Here is a 15,736-nt window from a genome sequence, read left to right as displayed (position 1 = left end):
ATTCATACTTCATAACTTGCATTTATTTTTGCAATTAGATATTAAATAGATTATTAATCTATTCTGGTCCATGCCTAAAATTCTAATACAATCACATTGCAATTCAAAAAAGTTGGATCATTACTTTAGAGAAGTGATTACTAATTATAAATGTAGAGAACAAAAAAAAAATTGCATGCACATAACAAAAATGATCACTTTTTTTTTTTTTGCAGTTTACATTTGTTTGTACTTTAGTTAAATCATTCTACACTCTTTCTGTGGCATTGAATTTTTTGATTGATTTTTAGCTGGACCAGAATCACATCCAGTCACTCAACCAGCAGAAGATTCTGTGATACCCTCACCAACAGACACACAGGTAATAAGAGTTTTTATAACCATTTAGTTTCAGAGCCGCACAGTATACATTATATTATAGTAATTATTTCCCAGCAACAATGTTGATCAGAATCTGTTTGACAGAACGATGTGAAGATGGCATTATTACAGGCTTTGTCCCAACCCTGTTAGGGCATACTGGATTTTTTGCACACATTTACGATTAGGGCTGGATAATTAAAGTAGTTGAAACTGAAATTCAGGTTCAAATTCTAATCGACTTTTAATTTTCCAATGTCAGTTATTTCGTTTTTTTTTTCATCCTGTCAATACTTCCCCCTTAAAAACATACTAGCGTGTGTGTAGCCACATGACTCTGCCCCATCCAGTCAGTGGCATAAAAGCAAAACACGGAGGTGAACGCTGGTTCAACACATAGTGATTGCGCGTGAGCGGTGAGCCTTGCGTCTTCACTAAACTTCGTCATTTTTATTTGTTATATGGTTTGGACATTCAAGCGATTAGACATTCGCATGTGTATTATTATTTCGATCTCCCATGTTCGCGCAGCTACATTGTGGCACAAACATTCATAAACAGTAGCTGTTAAGATCGCGCACACAGAGGAACGCAAAAACTAGTTTTAAATCACAGAACAGCGCTGACAACTAAACTAGCTTAGAATCTCACTTATATATTTTTCTACTTTTGAAGTAACTATGCTATTTACAACCCACAGCGTCACAATAATGGAGGTAGTATGAATAATTCACACACGCAATCACTCGTACTGGTACTTGTTCCAATTTCTTTATCTGATCTTCTTATTGATCTCTTACACTGAGCAATAATCTATAAGAAATGTTACGAACATAGATCAAATAACTGCTGATAGTTAGCTATGATGTCAGATCGCGGCTTTCAATAGGAAAAAATATCCCACCTTTACTAGTCGATCTCAACCGTCTGGCTGAGGCCAGTCTAAAAAGACGCTCAGAAACAGTTGACAGGACGCTGCTGCGTGTCGACACGAAAGCATATCATTTTCACGTGTTATTTAAGCCTTACCGCTTGCTAATTTAACCATTCAAAAAAACTTAAAAGAATTCAAACACAAGATGCGGAAAAGCTAAACTGAGCAGCTGGTTACTCACCGCTGTTCTCAGTTCGCATGCAGAGAGAGAAGCCGCGTCTCACAGACGGTAACACTGAACCGACCTCTCGTTTGCGGAATTGCTAATGCAACCTTTTCACACCACAGACTGAACACAATCATTGCTTGGTAATTGGCCAACAAAGTCAAGGAACTACACTTTTTCCACTGGTGGCACTTGTGCTACTAACTTTTTCAGTTACTGGGGCAAAACATGATTTGGTCGCACAAATTATTTATAATAATTACTGGATAATAATGAAACTGTATTGCATACAGATGTGCTTTTTGTTTTACTTGTCATCTTTTAAACCACATGCCTTGTTCTGTTTCTTACAGTAGACACAGTGCATTGCTCCGTATTGTAGCTGGGGTTAGAGGGGCCCCGGTGCAGGGTGTACAGTGGACCCTGTTTAAAATTGTTCAATTTGTACTGTATGTTCATTCTATTTATTTATTTGTGCTATTTACATAATGATTACATTTAAGTTTGTTTTTGTTAATTTAAAATAGCACTGCATAGTCTTCACTGTAAAATAAAATACACAAACCAAAATGTATTCAGACACCTTCAACATTTCTCACATTATCACAGTTATTTGCTATAGTTTTAGAAATTGGTAATAAAATATGACAAGAACTCAGTTAAACTGTGTCAGAACAAATTCATCTTGATAATTTCGGATAACTTTGATAAAAAGATATGTAATGGATTCAAACAGGCAACTCAGACAACTGTCAGTATGACAATATTTACACAACTATCAATACTTTGTTGAACAGTTACCAAGCAAGCAATGCTTAATTTTGTTCAGTCTGTGGTGTGAAAAGGTTGCATTAGCAGTTAAAGAAGTAGAAACACTTAAGCAAAAATGGTCAGGTCCCTAAGGTTTTTTTTTTTTTTTTTTTTCAATTTCATTGTAGTCTACCAGTATGAAGAATTTTGGGTATAATATTTCACTGATCACTATTTTGCCATACTCACTTAAATGAACTATTGTCCTGCACCCACTAGTAAAACAATATAATCAATTCTATCAGATTTTTGGATTGACTTTGGATAAATTCTTGTTAAACCTAGTAATTCAGTCAAGAGCAGTGAGTGATTTACTTTCATTTTCATACTTTAAAGAGCCAGTAAGATGAAAATTCTGAGTTTCCTATCACTGTTTATAAGTCCTGTACATTAGGTTTAAATCCATCCAAGGTTAAAAAAACATTGTAATTTTGTCAAAATATCATTTTAAAATTACCTAAATTCTCAGAGATCCCCAAACGGTTCGCGCGAAGCTGTTCAAAAAGATTCAGTTTTCTTAAAACCCACCTTTCGGTAGCATACTGTGTTCTGATTGGTCAACTAACATAGTCAGTTTTGATTGGTTGTTCCGCACACAACTTCACGGTAAACAATGCGTTAGCATCTTTTTAGGGTGAACTATGTCTTATTTCCTCTCAACTCGAAGCAAACAGTAAAATAAAGAACTTGAACAGTCTCGCTGCTTTTTCTTCTGTGTGTGTGTATTCAAGCCACGCGCTTCAGTTTGAATCTGAATAGAGCGTTCAGCGTGGGGGCGTGGTCACATTAGATATAATGAAGGGAGACGTGAAAAAACAGACATCGCGTTGTTTTTATATGGATTACTTTATCACAGAATATCTGTTTTTCGGCAGCCCTTGTTTAGTTTTAAAGTAGACATGTCAAGCTTTCTATAGATATCTCCATCTCTTCGTTGAGTATTCACGGAGTTACACTTCATTTTAATGACGTGTTTGTACATGACGATCAGCGCAGACAGGCTGCAGACAGCACACATACTGATAAGACCACTCGGGAGAAAACAGACACGTAACTTCATAATCATACTTCGCCTTGTGATTCGGAGATGCTTGTTGGTCTAAATAAAGTTGGTAATGAACCCTCTTTTATGGCCAAACACTTTGAAAATCCCGCTGTACTCACCGAGATTAGAAAAGCAGTCATCAGTGAAATGTTGTGAACACAAAAAGGGATTTGTTGTACTGCTCTGGTATTGTGGTAAACATGAATTTTAGCCATTGGTTCTTCTGATCTTCATTCTTTAGCAGTGAAAATAAAACAAACTTGCCTTTACAATTAAAAACACACCGTCTCCTCGACATGATGCTCTCACACCAACCAGAACGTCTGTGTGTGTGGGGGGGGGGGGGGGGCAGCTCAGAGTTTCGTTTCTCCCAAGACGGTAGGCGGAGATTATTATGCAAAGTGTTCCTAGTGATGTACATAGAGATGGGCAAAAGATTTGAAATCTATAACGACTCATCTCAGCGATTCAGAGTCGACTCCTTACTTTAGAAGCCAATAACTTTATAAATCGTGTACTTTTTGGTTTAATTTCTTTGCACATTGTTTACACTGATGGACAGCTACATCATACACTGTAATACAGGTAATTCTTGATTTCCCATCTGTGTGGCTCTTTAAAGACACTGACAGCAGAGCTAGTAAATTAGGCACGGTCACCTTAAGAGACAAACAATCCATTATAATGATACACATCCAAACTTTTCTCAACTCTTTATTTTCACTTAAGACATAACCACAGACTTTTTCGAACACACTTTTCAAGACGGTTTGGCATATTTTGTATGTATTTGTTGTCGGTACAAAAGCAAGAAGACTTTGAGACGTATCTCTGCTTGCTCCCCGAACACCAGAACACCACGCTGCTGAATTGAGCTCTTTCGCTTTTCACTTTTTGCTTTTTTTTTTTTTCTCCTGTTTATTTAAACTGCGACTTTGTATTTGTTCGTTCAGGCGCGGGAGGACGTGAACGCCCTGAAGGAGAGCTCAGTTCAGTGTTGCTGTCCGTGAGAAGTGTCTCTCTCTCGCACCGAACACAGCGCGAGTCACCAGCTGCTCAGTTCAGCTGAAGCCAACTTGATGTGTTGAATGCTCGGAGCACGTTATAAAACGCACCCTAAAAAAATACACATTTCTGTTTTAATAAATGCTCATATTAAATCATAGCATAACACATAAGTAGGTACAAAAATAATCAGTGATACATTTGCGACCCCATAAAAATTTGGGTCGCAATGGCATTTCAAAAGGTCGCATATGCGACCATTTTGGTCGCAGTGTATTTCCCTGAAAGTATTGACTGTTGCCTGAAGTTTTGTTTGATTGTAATCCATTACATATCTTTCTATCAAAGTTATCTGAAATTATCAATATGAATTTGTTCTGACAGTTTAACTATTGAGTTCTTGTCATATTTTATTACCATTTTTCTAAACTATAGCAAATAAACTGATAGAGAAAAATTGAAGGTTTTTTGAAGGATAAATTTTGGTTTGACTGTTTCATTTTTACAGTGCTATTTTACTTAATTATTCGGTTTCTGTACCTGGACACTTACAGACTTGAAAAAACTTAAACACTGTAAATAGCACAAACAAATAAACAGAACAAACACACCATTTAAACACTTTCAGACAGGCCCCACTGGTACAACCTGAACCGGGGCCCTGCTATCCCCAGCTACGGCCCTGCTTACAGGACAAACCTTGTCAGTGAACTATGAGTGCAAAAAAACAAAACGGAAACAAAATAACCGTTAATTAATCGTAATCGAGGTAAAATTATCAATTAATCGAGGTTTTGATTTTAGGCCATAATCGGCCAGCACTATTTACGATACGTAGTTACATTTGTGAGTTATGAATGACAAATTGGTAATATAATTATATCTGTTTCTACATTTTAAATGACTTACCACAAACGATGGATACAAACACCCTCTAAACAAACCTGAAAGTTTGGTTGCCACTTTAACCTCATATAGGTAGTAATGGGTATTTATGATACCTTTTGGGGACATTGACCTGTATTTTAACTGTCTTTATGGGGACACCTTTGGCTTAGTGAGGATGGAATCCTAGTCCTCTTAAGGATAACCATTGGAACTCGTATGTAATTTCTTCCTGATATAATTTTTGTATATTTATACAACTAAAAACTATTGATCCTGCTACTGTTTTTTTGCAAACTATAAGGTGCACCGTAGCAGTTTTCCTATATAGTTCATTAGGTACATCCCCCAGTAAAAACCATTATAAATCCTAAAATATTGTTTGTCCAATTACTAATTTACTATTGGAGACCATGTATTTAAATGGCCTAGCCTTATACACTGTCCATAAAAGATGGATAGAAACATTCTCTAAACAGAAGTTGGTAATAACCTCAGGTTTTTATTTCAAATATTTCAAAATATGTGTTGGGCCCAATACTTACAGAGTGCACTGTAGATGTGTTAACTGGTTCCCGGATTTGAATTTGTGTGTCACATGTCACTCTAGCAAAACGAGTTTCCCCTTGTTTTTGTTTTGTAAGACTGTTATTCAGTCTCAAAGTGCCTAATCTGTTTTGTAATTTCATAGCCTCAAATGATAATTATTTTTTATTACAGGTATGGTCAGAAATTGACCATGCATCTCCTTCAACCAGCGAATGTGTACCACCAAAAAGAACAGAGTGTGTATTTGTAAGTAACAACATTAATTACTTGCCTAAGTCTGTCAATTAGGGTTACATAAAATATCTACCTTTTAAGTCTTGAAAGTTTGTGGTCTGAAGATCACATTTAATTGTTACAGGGTTTAAAAGTTATAAGACTCACCAAGAAATATTTTGATTGTGTACTGCTCTGCATACAACTGTATAATGTCTTAACATTAAACCGATATGTCTCTAATGATCTTTTTGTAAGAGGCAAAACCACAGTAAGATTATTTAACGAAATGTCATGAGAGTGCATTATACAAGAAATTGCCCCAACTCACGCTCAGCCAACATGAAATTGCAGGCTATTATTTTTGCTGTTGTGCTCATGTATAAATTGTGGATAGGACGAACAAGTGATGTGTGATGTTATTTGATACCTTTTGGGGACATTGACCTGTATTTTAACTGTCTTTATGGGGACACCTTTGTTGCTAATATAATTTGTGTAGAATTCTCAATACCTTTTATATTTGTCATGTTTGACTGATTACAGGTTGCTTTCCAAAACATGGACACAGATTCCAGCTCTGCAGAAGATGGGAATGTGTCCCACTCCAATCCCAAGGTAAGAAAGTATAGATGATGGCCACAGTTCATAAAAGTTTGGAGAATTCATTAATTTTATCTAGACTGATTTTCGTAACGGTTTAAAAGGCAACTCTTTCAATGTTTGTTTGATACTTTAAACCCATTCATACTTCATAACTTGCATTTATTTTTGCAATTAGATATTAAACTAGATTATTAATCTATTCTGGTCCATGCTTAAATTCTAATACAATCACATTGCAATTCAAAAAAGTTGGATCATTACTTTAGAGAAGTGATTACTAATTATAAATGTAGAGAACAAAAAAAAAATTGCATGCACATAACAAAAATGATCACTTTTTTTTTTTTGCAGTTTACATTTGTTTGTACTTTAGTTAAATCATTCTACACTCTTTCTGTGGCATTGAATTTTTTGATTGATTTTTAGCTGGACCCAGAATCACATCCAGTCACTCAACCAGCAGAAGATTCTGTAATACCCTCACCAACAGACACACAGGTAATAAGATTTTTTATAACCATTTAGTTTCAGAGCCGCACAGTATACATTATATTATAGTAATTATTTCCCAGCAACAATGTTGATCAGAATGTGTTTGACAGAACGATGTGAAGATGGCATTATTACAGGCTTTGTCCCAACCCTGTTAGGGCATACTGGATTTTTTGCACATTTACGATACGTAGTTACATTTGTGAGTTATGACAAATTGTAATATAATTATATCTGTTTCTACATTTTAAACGACTTAACACAAACGATGGATACAAACACCCTCTAAACAAACCTGAAAGTTTGGTTGCCACTTTAACCTCATATAGGTAGTAATGGGTATTTATGATACCTTTTGGGGACATTGACCTGTATTTTAACTGTCTTTATGGGGACACCTTTGTTGCTAATATAATTTGTGTAGAATTCTCAATACCTTTTATATTTGTCATGTTTGACTGATTACAGGTTGCTTTCCAAAACATGGACACAGATTCCAGCTCTGCAGAAGATGGGAATGTGTCCCACTCCAGTCCCAAGGTAAGAAAGTATAGATGATGGCCACAGTTCATAAAAGTTTGGAGAATTCATTAATTTTATATTGACTGAAAGAGTTGCCTTTTAAACCGTTACGAAAATCAATGTTTGTTTGATACTTTAAACCCATTCATACTTGATAACTTGCATTTATTTTTGCATTTATTAATGCAATTAGATATTAAACTAGAGTAACTGCGTGCATGTAACAAAAATGCTTGCTTTTACTTTTTTTTTTTTTTTTTTTTTTGTGGATGTTAGAAGGAAATACTTTTATTCTACAGACATTGGGAGATATTGTAGTTCTGTTTCAGTGACACAGACATTGTATTTAGGAAATTAAATTTGCTGAATTCTGATTAATTTCAGTTTAAAAAACAAATGCTTGGATATGATTCTGAAGACTCACTAAGCAGCATGGAAATAACAGAGGATGAATATGTGCCAGGGTCTGATTGTGAAAGTGATACCAGCTCAGAGGGAGGCAGTATATTAAAGAAAAATTCTGCCACCATGGCCAGTCCTGCTGTTAAAAATGAAACAAGAAAAACATACAAGGGACATAGAAACCGGAACTCTAAATCTGACACATCTGGGGAAAGCTCCATTACTTCACTTACAGTCATGCACAGTCAAAAGACTGACGATGGATCTAGAAGATACACCAAAAAACATTACTGTCTCTTTTGTGAGAAACCACAATCCAAAATCGCCAGGCATCTGGAACTTGTTCATGGAGATCAATCTGAAGTCGCTAAGGCCATTTCATCTCCAAAGAACTCCAAGGAAAGAAAGCTCCAACTGACTATACTAAGGAAACAGGGGGACAGAGCACACAATGTAGATGTCATTAGAAAGGGAAAAGGTGTCATTGTTCCATGTAAACAAACAAGTTCTCCAAATGTCAATCCAAATAAATTCTTACATTGTGCAAATTGCCAAGGACTTTTCAAAAAAAGATTTCTTTGGAAACATATGAAAAGGTGCCCACTTCGAGGTGTTCTTCCAAAACCGGGTAGAACTCGAGCCCAATCGATTTGCGCCTTTGCGCAACCTGTGCAGGAAGGAGTTAGCAAGGGACTGTGGAAACTTCTCAGTGACATGAAACAAGGTGAAGTGGTAGATGTCATAAAGAGTGACCATTGTATCCTCAAGTATGGCGAACAGAAATACAACCTCATGGGACACCGGCGTTCTGATCATGAACTGATCCGTCAGAAAATGCGTGAGTTAGGGAGACTGGTTTTAAAAGGAAGGCAGGTGTCCCCTCTCAAATCACTTGAGGAGTACATTGATCCAGCCAACTTCCAACACACAGTTAATGCAGTTAAAGCTGTTACAGGCTTTCAGTGTGAAACAAATAAGATAGCAGTGCCAACGCTAGCCAACAAACTTGGTCAGAGCCTCATGAAGGTTGCCGACATTGTAAGTTGTGATGCAAGGATCTCCGGTGACACAACAAAAGTTCAAAAAGCAGAGGACTTCAAACACATCTATCAGACACGCTGGAGGGAGATGATCTCATGTCATGCTCACAATACCCTGGAAGAAAAAAGGTACAACGCTCCACTGATCTTGCCATTTGCAGATGATGTCAAGAAACTCCATATATATTTAAAGGAGAAACAGCAAGAATACTACAGCACACTTTTTAATGCACCGAACACCAAGACCTGGGCAAAACTGGCTAAAGTCACTCTTGCACAAATGATCATCTTCAACAGAAAAAGGCAAGGAGAAGCCTGTCTGATGCCAGTACAATCATTCGAGTCTCGAGACAAATCTACTTTAAATAGTGATATTGCTGACTCTCTCTCAGAAGTTGAACAAGCACTATGCAAGTACTTTAGTCGTGTAGAAATCCGTGGAAAACGCGGAAGGAAAATTGCAGTACTTTTGGCACCGGAAATGATCAAATCCATGGAGTTGCTGGTTAAAACACGTGAAGTTTGCGGTGTTCCGAAGGAGAACATCTACATGTTTGCAATCCCAGGCTGCGAGACATCATTTCGTGGATCAGACTGCCTGCGCTGCTTTGCCATGGAGTGTGGTGCTAAATGTCCAAAAGCCCTATCGTCCACCAAGTTGCGCAAACACATCTCTACAATGTCCAGAGTTCTTAACATGAACGACACAGAAATGGACCAACTTGCTGATTTCCTGGGACATGATATTCGTATCCACAGGAAATATTACAGATTACCCGAGGGAACACTCCAGCTGGCAAAAATCACCAAAGTATTGATGGCAATGGAGCAGGGAAGGCTTAACGAATTCAGAGGGAAAGGTCTTGACCAGATCAGCATCAATCCAACAGGTATGTAACCTGTTAATGAAAGTGAAAGTGAAAGTGAAGTGACATTCAGCCAAGTATGGTGACCCAGAATTTGAATTACTCAGAATTTGTGCTCTGCATTTAACCCATCCGAAGTGCACACACACAGAGCAGTGAATACACACACACACTGTGAACACACACCCGGAGCAGTGTTCATCATTTATGCTGCGGCGCCCGGGGAGTAGTTGGGGGTTCGATGCCTTGCTCAAGGACTCCTCAGTCGTGGTATTGAAGGTGGAGAGAGAACTGTTCATGCACTCCCCCCACCTACAATTCCTGCCGGACAGAGACTAGAACTCACAACCCTTCGATTGGGAGTCCAACCCTCTAACCATTAGGCCACGACTTCCCCACGACTTAATCGACTTAATCAAGTTTAAACTAGCTGTCAAGCGTGTCCTAGTGACTTTGGAAGAATCTGTGCATATCTCTGAATACTAAGACTATATTTCAGAGTGCGTTGAGCCTGGTCCTGGGATAGAGAGTGAAACCGAACTGTCAGATCATTCTCATGATGTGACGTCAAGTGAGACAGGTAAAGATTTGTAAACACATTTTTTAAGATGTTTGTAATTTCCATTAGTTAAATAATTAAATCATGCCTTCAAGCAGGCACTTCAGGAGTGAATAGCAGCAGGCCAGTAAACACGAATGAAGGTAAGATGTATGAACAGGCAGTTAAATGTTTAATGCAATTAGAACAGCCTATCAGTAATTAGTTTGATTTAGAAATGTATATGATTGTGTTTCTAAAGGATCTCCGGAGAGGACACGGGAGGTCATGAAAGTAACATCAGGTAAGGAACCTGTCCTGCAATAGTTTTTATTTGCTTTATTTATAAAAGGTCAACAACATCATAAAGAATACAGTAGTATAAAAATAATCCAGTCTTGCACCTACAACACGTGCAGTGCAATTAATGTAATTTTCTTGTCATTAGTTCCTAGGAAGAGAAAGTGGAGTGAGGTGGAGATTGCGGCTGTAGAAGAGACAATGATGAAATTTATTCACTCGGGAGTTACTCCTGGAAAAGTCGACTGCGTTGCATGCATTACAGCAGCCCCCAAAGCCCTCGGTGAACGAGACTGGCAGGCGGTGAAGTATTATATAAAAAACAGAATCACAGCATACGAGAGAAAGACCTCAAAAAAGTAAGGTGGATTTTGAATGTTGATTCCGTTTTTGCGTTTTAGTTGATTTATATTGTTTTGTTTTGTTTTGGTCTCAATACCATTGTTGGAAACATTATATTGTAATTTAAGTTTTGAAAGAGTTAAGACGGCTCGATGTTGGTTGTAAATTTGGTGCTTGGACTTCTTTTTTTTAAGTCTGCTGGCAAAATGCTGTGTCAGGTGATAAGGAGTTGGTGTAAATGTTCAGTAGCCATACGACAGAGTGAGTGCCTATAGTTTTCAATGCCTTTATTCAGGCCCCTTTACTTTTCACATTTTAATTTTAAATTGATTAATTTATTTTCTGATGGCACATCATAAAAACTATATGTTGTAATATCTGGTGGCAAGCACGGAACCCATACTGTACTGATTAAATTTGGCTGTAGATTCAATTTGTATCAAGGTCGTTTTTATTTCTCTTGGATTTTTTTTTTTAATGACTTAAAGATTAAATTCTTAGAGCATTTCAAAACAAGACAAAAAAAACTCCATTCCACTGATAATGTTCATAATTTTAGACAATTTAAGAATTGTAGCTCTGATCTAACCTTTCCGAATGTGTTATTACTGGTTAACTACAGGATACTTAACTTTACCTCAAACATAATACATACTTTTAAAAGTAACCTTACCATGTATACGTTTAATGGGTTTTTTGTGTGTATCTTCTTGTTTGTGCTCTGTCAGTATAAGGGTCGGTGTTTGTAAAAGCACTCTGTGACAACTTGGTTTTAAAGGGCTTTATAATATATATTAGATTGACTTTGATAAGAGCAGCTAAATCACATTCAACGAATGTCTCTCATGGGTCATAATAATCAGTAAATGTAGCAACTGAATTGTGTAAGAATGAGTTAAATGCAGTATATGATTGTGGCAGTCTTAGTGGACTGAAATGACTTGCAGTTGAAGAAGTTAAAGTTCATTTTTGAAGTCAAGCTGAACTAACTTGTTAAACCACCCTATTTTTAACAAACCAATATAACTTCCAGAAATACCATTATGAATTGGCCAGCTGGCCATATTATGACCTTTCTTTGTCTGTAGATTACACTGGTTTGTCCCCAGATTGGACATTCCATGTGTACTTACTCATACACTAGTTGGTCAGGGTTTTGTCCCCAGATGGGACTTCCGTTAATGCCCATATAAGGAGTTGTCCCCGTGTCCCCACATGTGTTAACCTGACCTGTCCCCAGATTATCACCTACCCTTATTTTAATGAATTAATTACATTTTAAGTGAGATATTTATTAAACTTTTTTTTTAGATTTTTTGATGCGTTTATCTAGTCTCTAGGATGTCAGGAAAGTGGTGTCCCCAAAATGTGGTAAATAACTGGTGCCCCCACGAGGCACCCCAAACAAGTATGTGTGTGTGTGTGTGTGTGTGTGTAAAAATGTAGTTTCAGTTGGCCCCAGTTTCTGAAAGCTTTATTTCCTGTCCAACTCTTTCGTTTGAATTGAGTCTCTGTGATTGTTTCTCTTCCACCAATCTCTCTTTGTGTCTCTCTGTGAATCTGACCCTGGATGAGAGTTGTTTAGGATGAGCTCACGTTTGTCCCTCCTCCCTCGTTCTCTCGTTCTGTCTCTCTCGCTCTCTCTCTCGGCAGAGCACAAAGCCACGGGGATTATGGGTATAATAGAGCGCAGGCCGCTCTCTGCCGGGACTCATTGTCTATGAGAGGTGTATTGTGGACAGGACATACACACACTCACCCCACTGCTGTGCTACACAGACACACACATCTAAACAACCACACACAAACACACAATTTTTCAATAATTACATTTACATCTACATTAATAATACATAGCAAGATCTATTTTTAGTAAACTTACAATAGCTTGTATGCTGTGCAGAAAATAATGTTAGAAAGCCCGGCTAAGTACCCTTAGCTACAAAAGCTAAAAGGTACATCTTCGTTCCTAATTTACCCCTAAGTGGTGCACGTTAGTAACTTAAAGGTAAATATCAGTACTTTAAGACATTTGTGAAATTTCAGCCTCCAAATAAACAGAAAAAGTTTTAGGATTTTGAAAAAGGTAAAACGAACATGAACTATTTCTGTGACTTTTTTTTTTTTTTTAAATAAAGGTCAGATTTCCTTGCATAATTTTAACTGATATCAGATTAACAATCTGAGTGAAAAATCCATTGAAAATATTTGATTTTTTAATTTTATTTAATTAGTATTTGGTCAAATCCTTTCATTATCACGGCACCCACTTGAGCTGACTGAAGCTGATGATCATGTTATCCAGCATGCAAGGAAATCTGATGTTTTGTTCAGAAGACTTACAGTTAATGCCACAATATGAATCAGTGACCAAGAGCTGTTTTTGTATTGAGCATATCATATTATTAGAGGTGTTAGAACAATATAATAAAATATATAATTTATTACAATAATTATGTTAATTATTATTTTTAAATTGATATTTTTTAGCTAGGATACATTCAGTAGATCTGAAATGACAGTGCATGCTGTAAATATTTCTGTCGAATAGGTCTAAATGGTGTTCTTCAAACTTTGTTCATCCACTGTATTGTGTCTTCATTAAGCAGCACAATCATTTCCAACATTGATAACAAGAACTGTTTCTTGAGCAGCAAATCAGCATATTATGATTTCAAAGGATCATGTGACACAGTAACGGTGCTGAAAATTACATTTAAATAAGGGTACTTAAATTACATTTTACAATATAGTCAAATAGATTTCTTTATCTTACTGTAGTTGACTGTATTTATCTCCAGGTTGACAGCGCCCTCTGCTGGAATGTCTAATAATGTCCCTCTTAACCGATAGTGTAATTGAAGAACAGGGGATGAATTGGGGGTCTAAGCACCGGAGGTACTGGACCCCATCATATTTGTACTGTTTTACATTACAACATTAGATTAAAGAATGCTGTGAATACATGTAGGGTGAGTGTGAATGTGTGGTGTGTGGTGTATATAGTATTCTAGTAAGTTACAAAATAATATAACTATGTTAATTATATCATAATTTGATTTTGCAGGAATTGTAATAAGATACAGTATGGGTCTGGATGGAAAGAGACACCTGTTAGGTGCACAACAGCAAAAAAAAAAATAATAATAATAATAATAATTATAATACTGGTGAAGAGGAGAAAAAGGTGGAAACGGATAGCATCGATAAGAAGCTGCGGACAAGAAGCTGGATCCAGCCTCCTGGGAAAATTAAGAAATCATCAATTACAAATTAGAAACAATCAGAATAAACAAAGCAGTGAATATTAGCAGCTAATGGTGACTGTGATGAAAACAGTAATTAGTAATGAGTGAAGCTGGTAAAGCTGTTTGAGTTGTTTCATCCTCCTCTGCTGAGATCTTCTTATATCTTCAGGGTGTGAATGAAGTCAGTTTGTGTTTTTATTACTCTTTCTTTCAGCGTGTGTGAAGCGCAGGTGTTCAAGGCTTCCAGAAAGCACTGAGCACTGTAAACATGTTCCTTCACACTGAGGCCCAGAATCACTTTCCAGGACCTTCACCCTCTTCACCCTCTCTGTTCATCTACAGTGGATTGAGATACTAACCTAAACCTGAACTGCTGAACCCATCATAGCTTGCTTCAGCACTCCACCACCTGGAAAACAAGTGCAGATTATAAATAATAACATTTAAGGACTCTTAGTTTACATAAAAGATTTGAAATTTGGATTGAAGTATGGTTGAAGTCCAACACACATACAAACACACACACACACACACACACACACACACACACACACACACACACACACATGTTTGTTTTTGTGAAAAGTGGGGACATCCCATAGACGTAATGTTTTTTATAATGTAGAAACTGTATATTCTATCATCCTTCACCAACCCTACCCCTAAACCTAACCCTCACAGGAAACATTTTTACTTTCTCACAAAAACTCATTCTGTATGATTTATAAGTGTTTTGAAAAATGGGGACATGGGTTATGTCCTCATAAGTCACCCTCTCCTTGTAATACCTGTGTCATACCCATGTCATTATACCGAGCTGTGTCCTGATATGTCACAAAAACATGCCCACACACACACACACACACATACACAGAGAGAACTTTAAAAGTTCTTGAATTATTTATCAGTGTGAACAACATTTTAATCATCTAAAGAATCTTTTGTGGTCTGGAAAGATCCTGTGGATGTTAAAGGCAACACTGATACAAATAAAGAAACTTTCTTTTTTTAAGTGTAATATAAAAAAAACGAATTGTTATTTTTGATTATGTATACACTTTATGTAAAATAGAGAAAAGTAAGATTGCGAACATAATTATTTGTCCCAGTTTATAAACTGAAAACTAAACTTGTAATTAAAGAACTTTCTTTCTTTCGTTCATATATATATATATATATATATATATATATATATATATATATATATATATATATATAATGATACATATTAAATAATCAAAGCAATATCTTAGCAGTTTAACAATTTTTTTAATTGTTATTATTATTTGCAGTGTGCACATAACTATCAGAACTATATATATATATATATATATATATATATATATATATATATATATATATATATATATATATATATATATTTTTTACAAAAATATATTTTTTTTATTACAA

At 36.3% G+C, this 15,736-nt stretch overlaps 1 protein-coding gene across 1 annotated transcript; it reads left to right on the top strand.

Annotated features, from left to right (window-relative positions):
- Positions 1 to 301: 301 nt before the first annotated feature.
- On the top strand, positions 302 to 12,505 carry LOC113063496 (uncharacterized). The gene is made up of 9 exons (XM_026233946.1): positions 302 to 361; positions 6,514 to 6,585; positions 7,000 to 7,071; positions 7,534 to 7,605; positions 7,972 to 9,919; positions 10,395 to 10,475; positions 10,550 to 10,597; positions 10,696 to 10,737; positions 10,882 to 12,505. The coding sequence occupies exons 2-9, from the start codon at positions 6,529 to 6,531 to the stop codon at positions 11,094 to 11,096; spliced, it is 2,535 nt and encodes an 844-aa protein (XP_026089731.1). The 5' UTR covers positions 302 to 361; positions 6,514 to 6,528; the 3' UTR covers positions 11,097 to 12,505.
- Positions 12,506 to 15,736: the final 3,231 nt, after the last annotated feature.

This window comes from Carassius auratus, chromosome 45 (assembly GCF_003368295.1).
Source record: "Carassius auratus strain Wakin chromosome 45, ASM336829v1, whole genome shotgun sequence".
Classification (NCBI taxonomy): Eukaryota; Metazoa; Chordata; class Actinopteri; order Cypriniformes; family Cyprinidae; genus Carassius; species Carassius auratus.
This window is presented reverse-complemented; position numbering and strand designations above follow the sequence as displayed.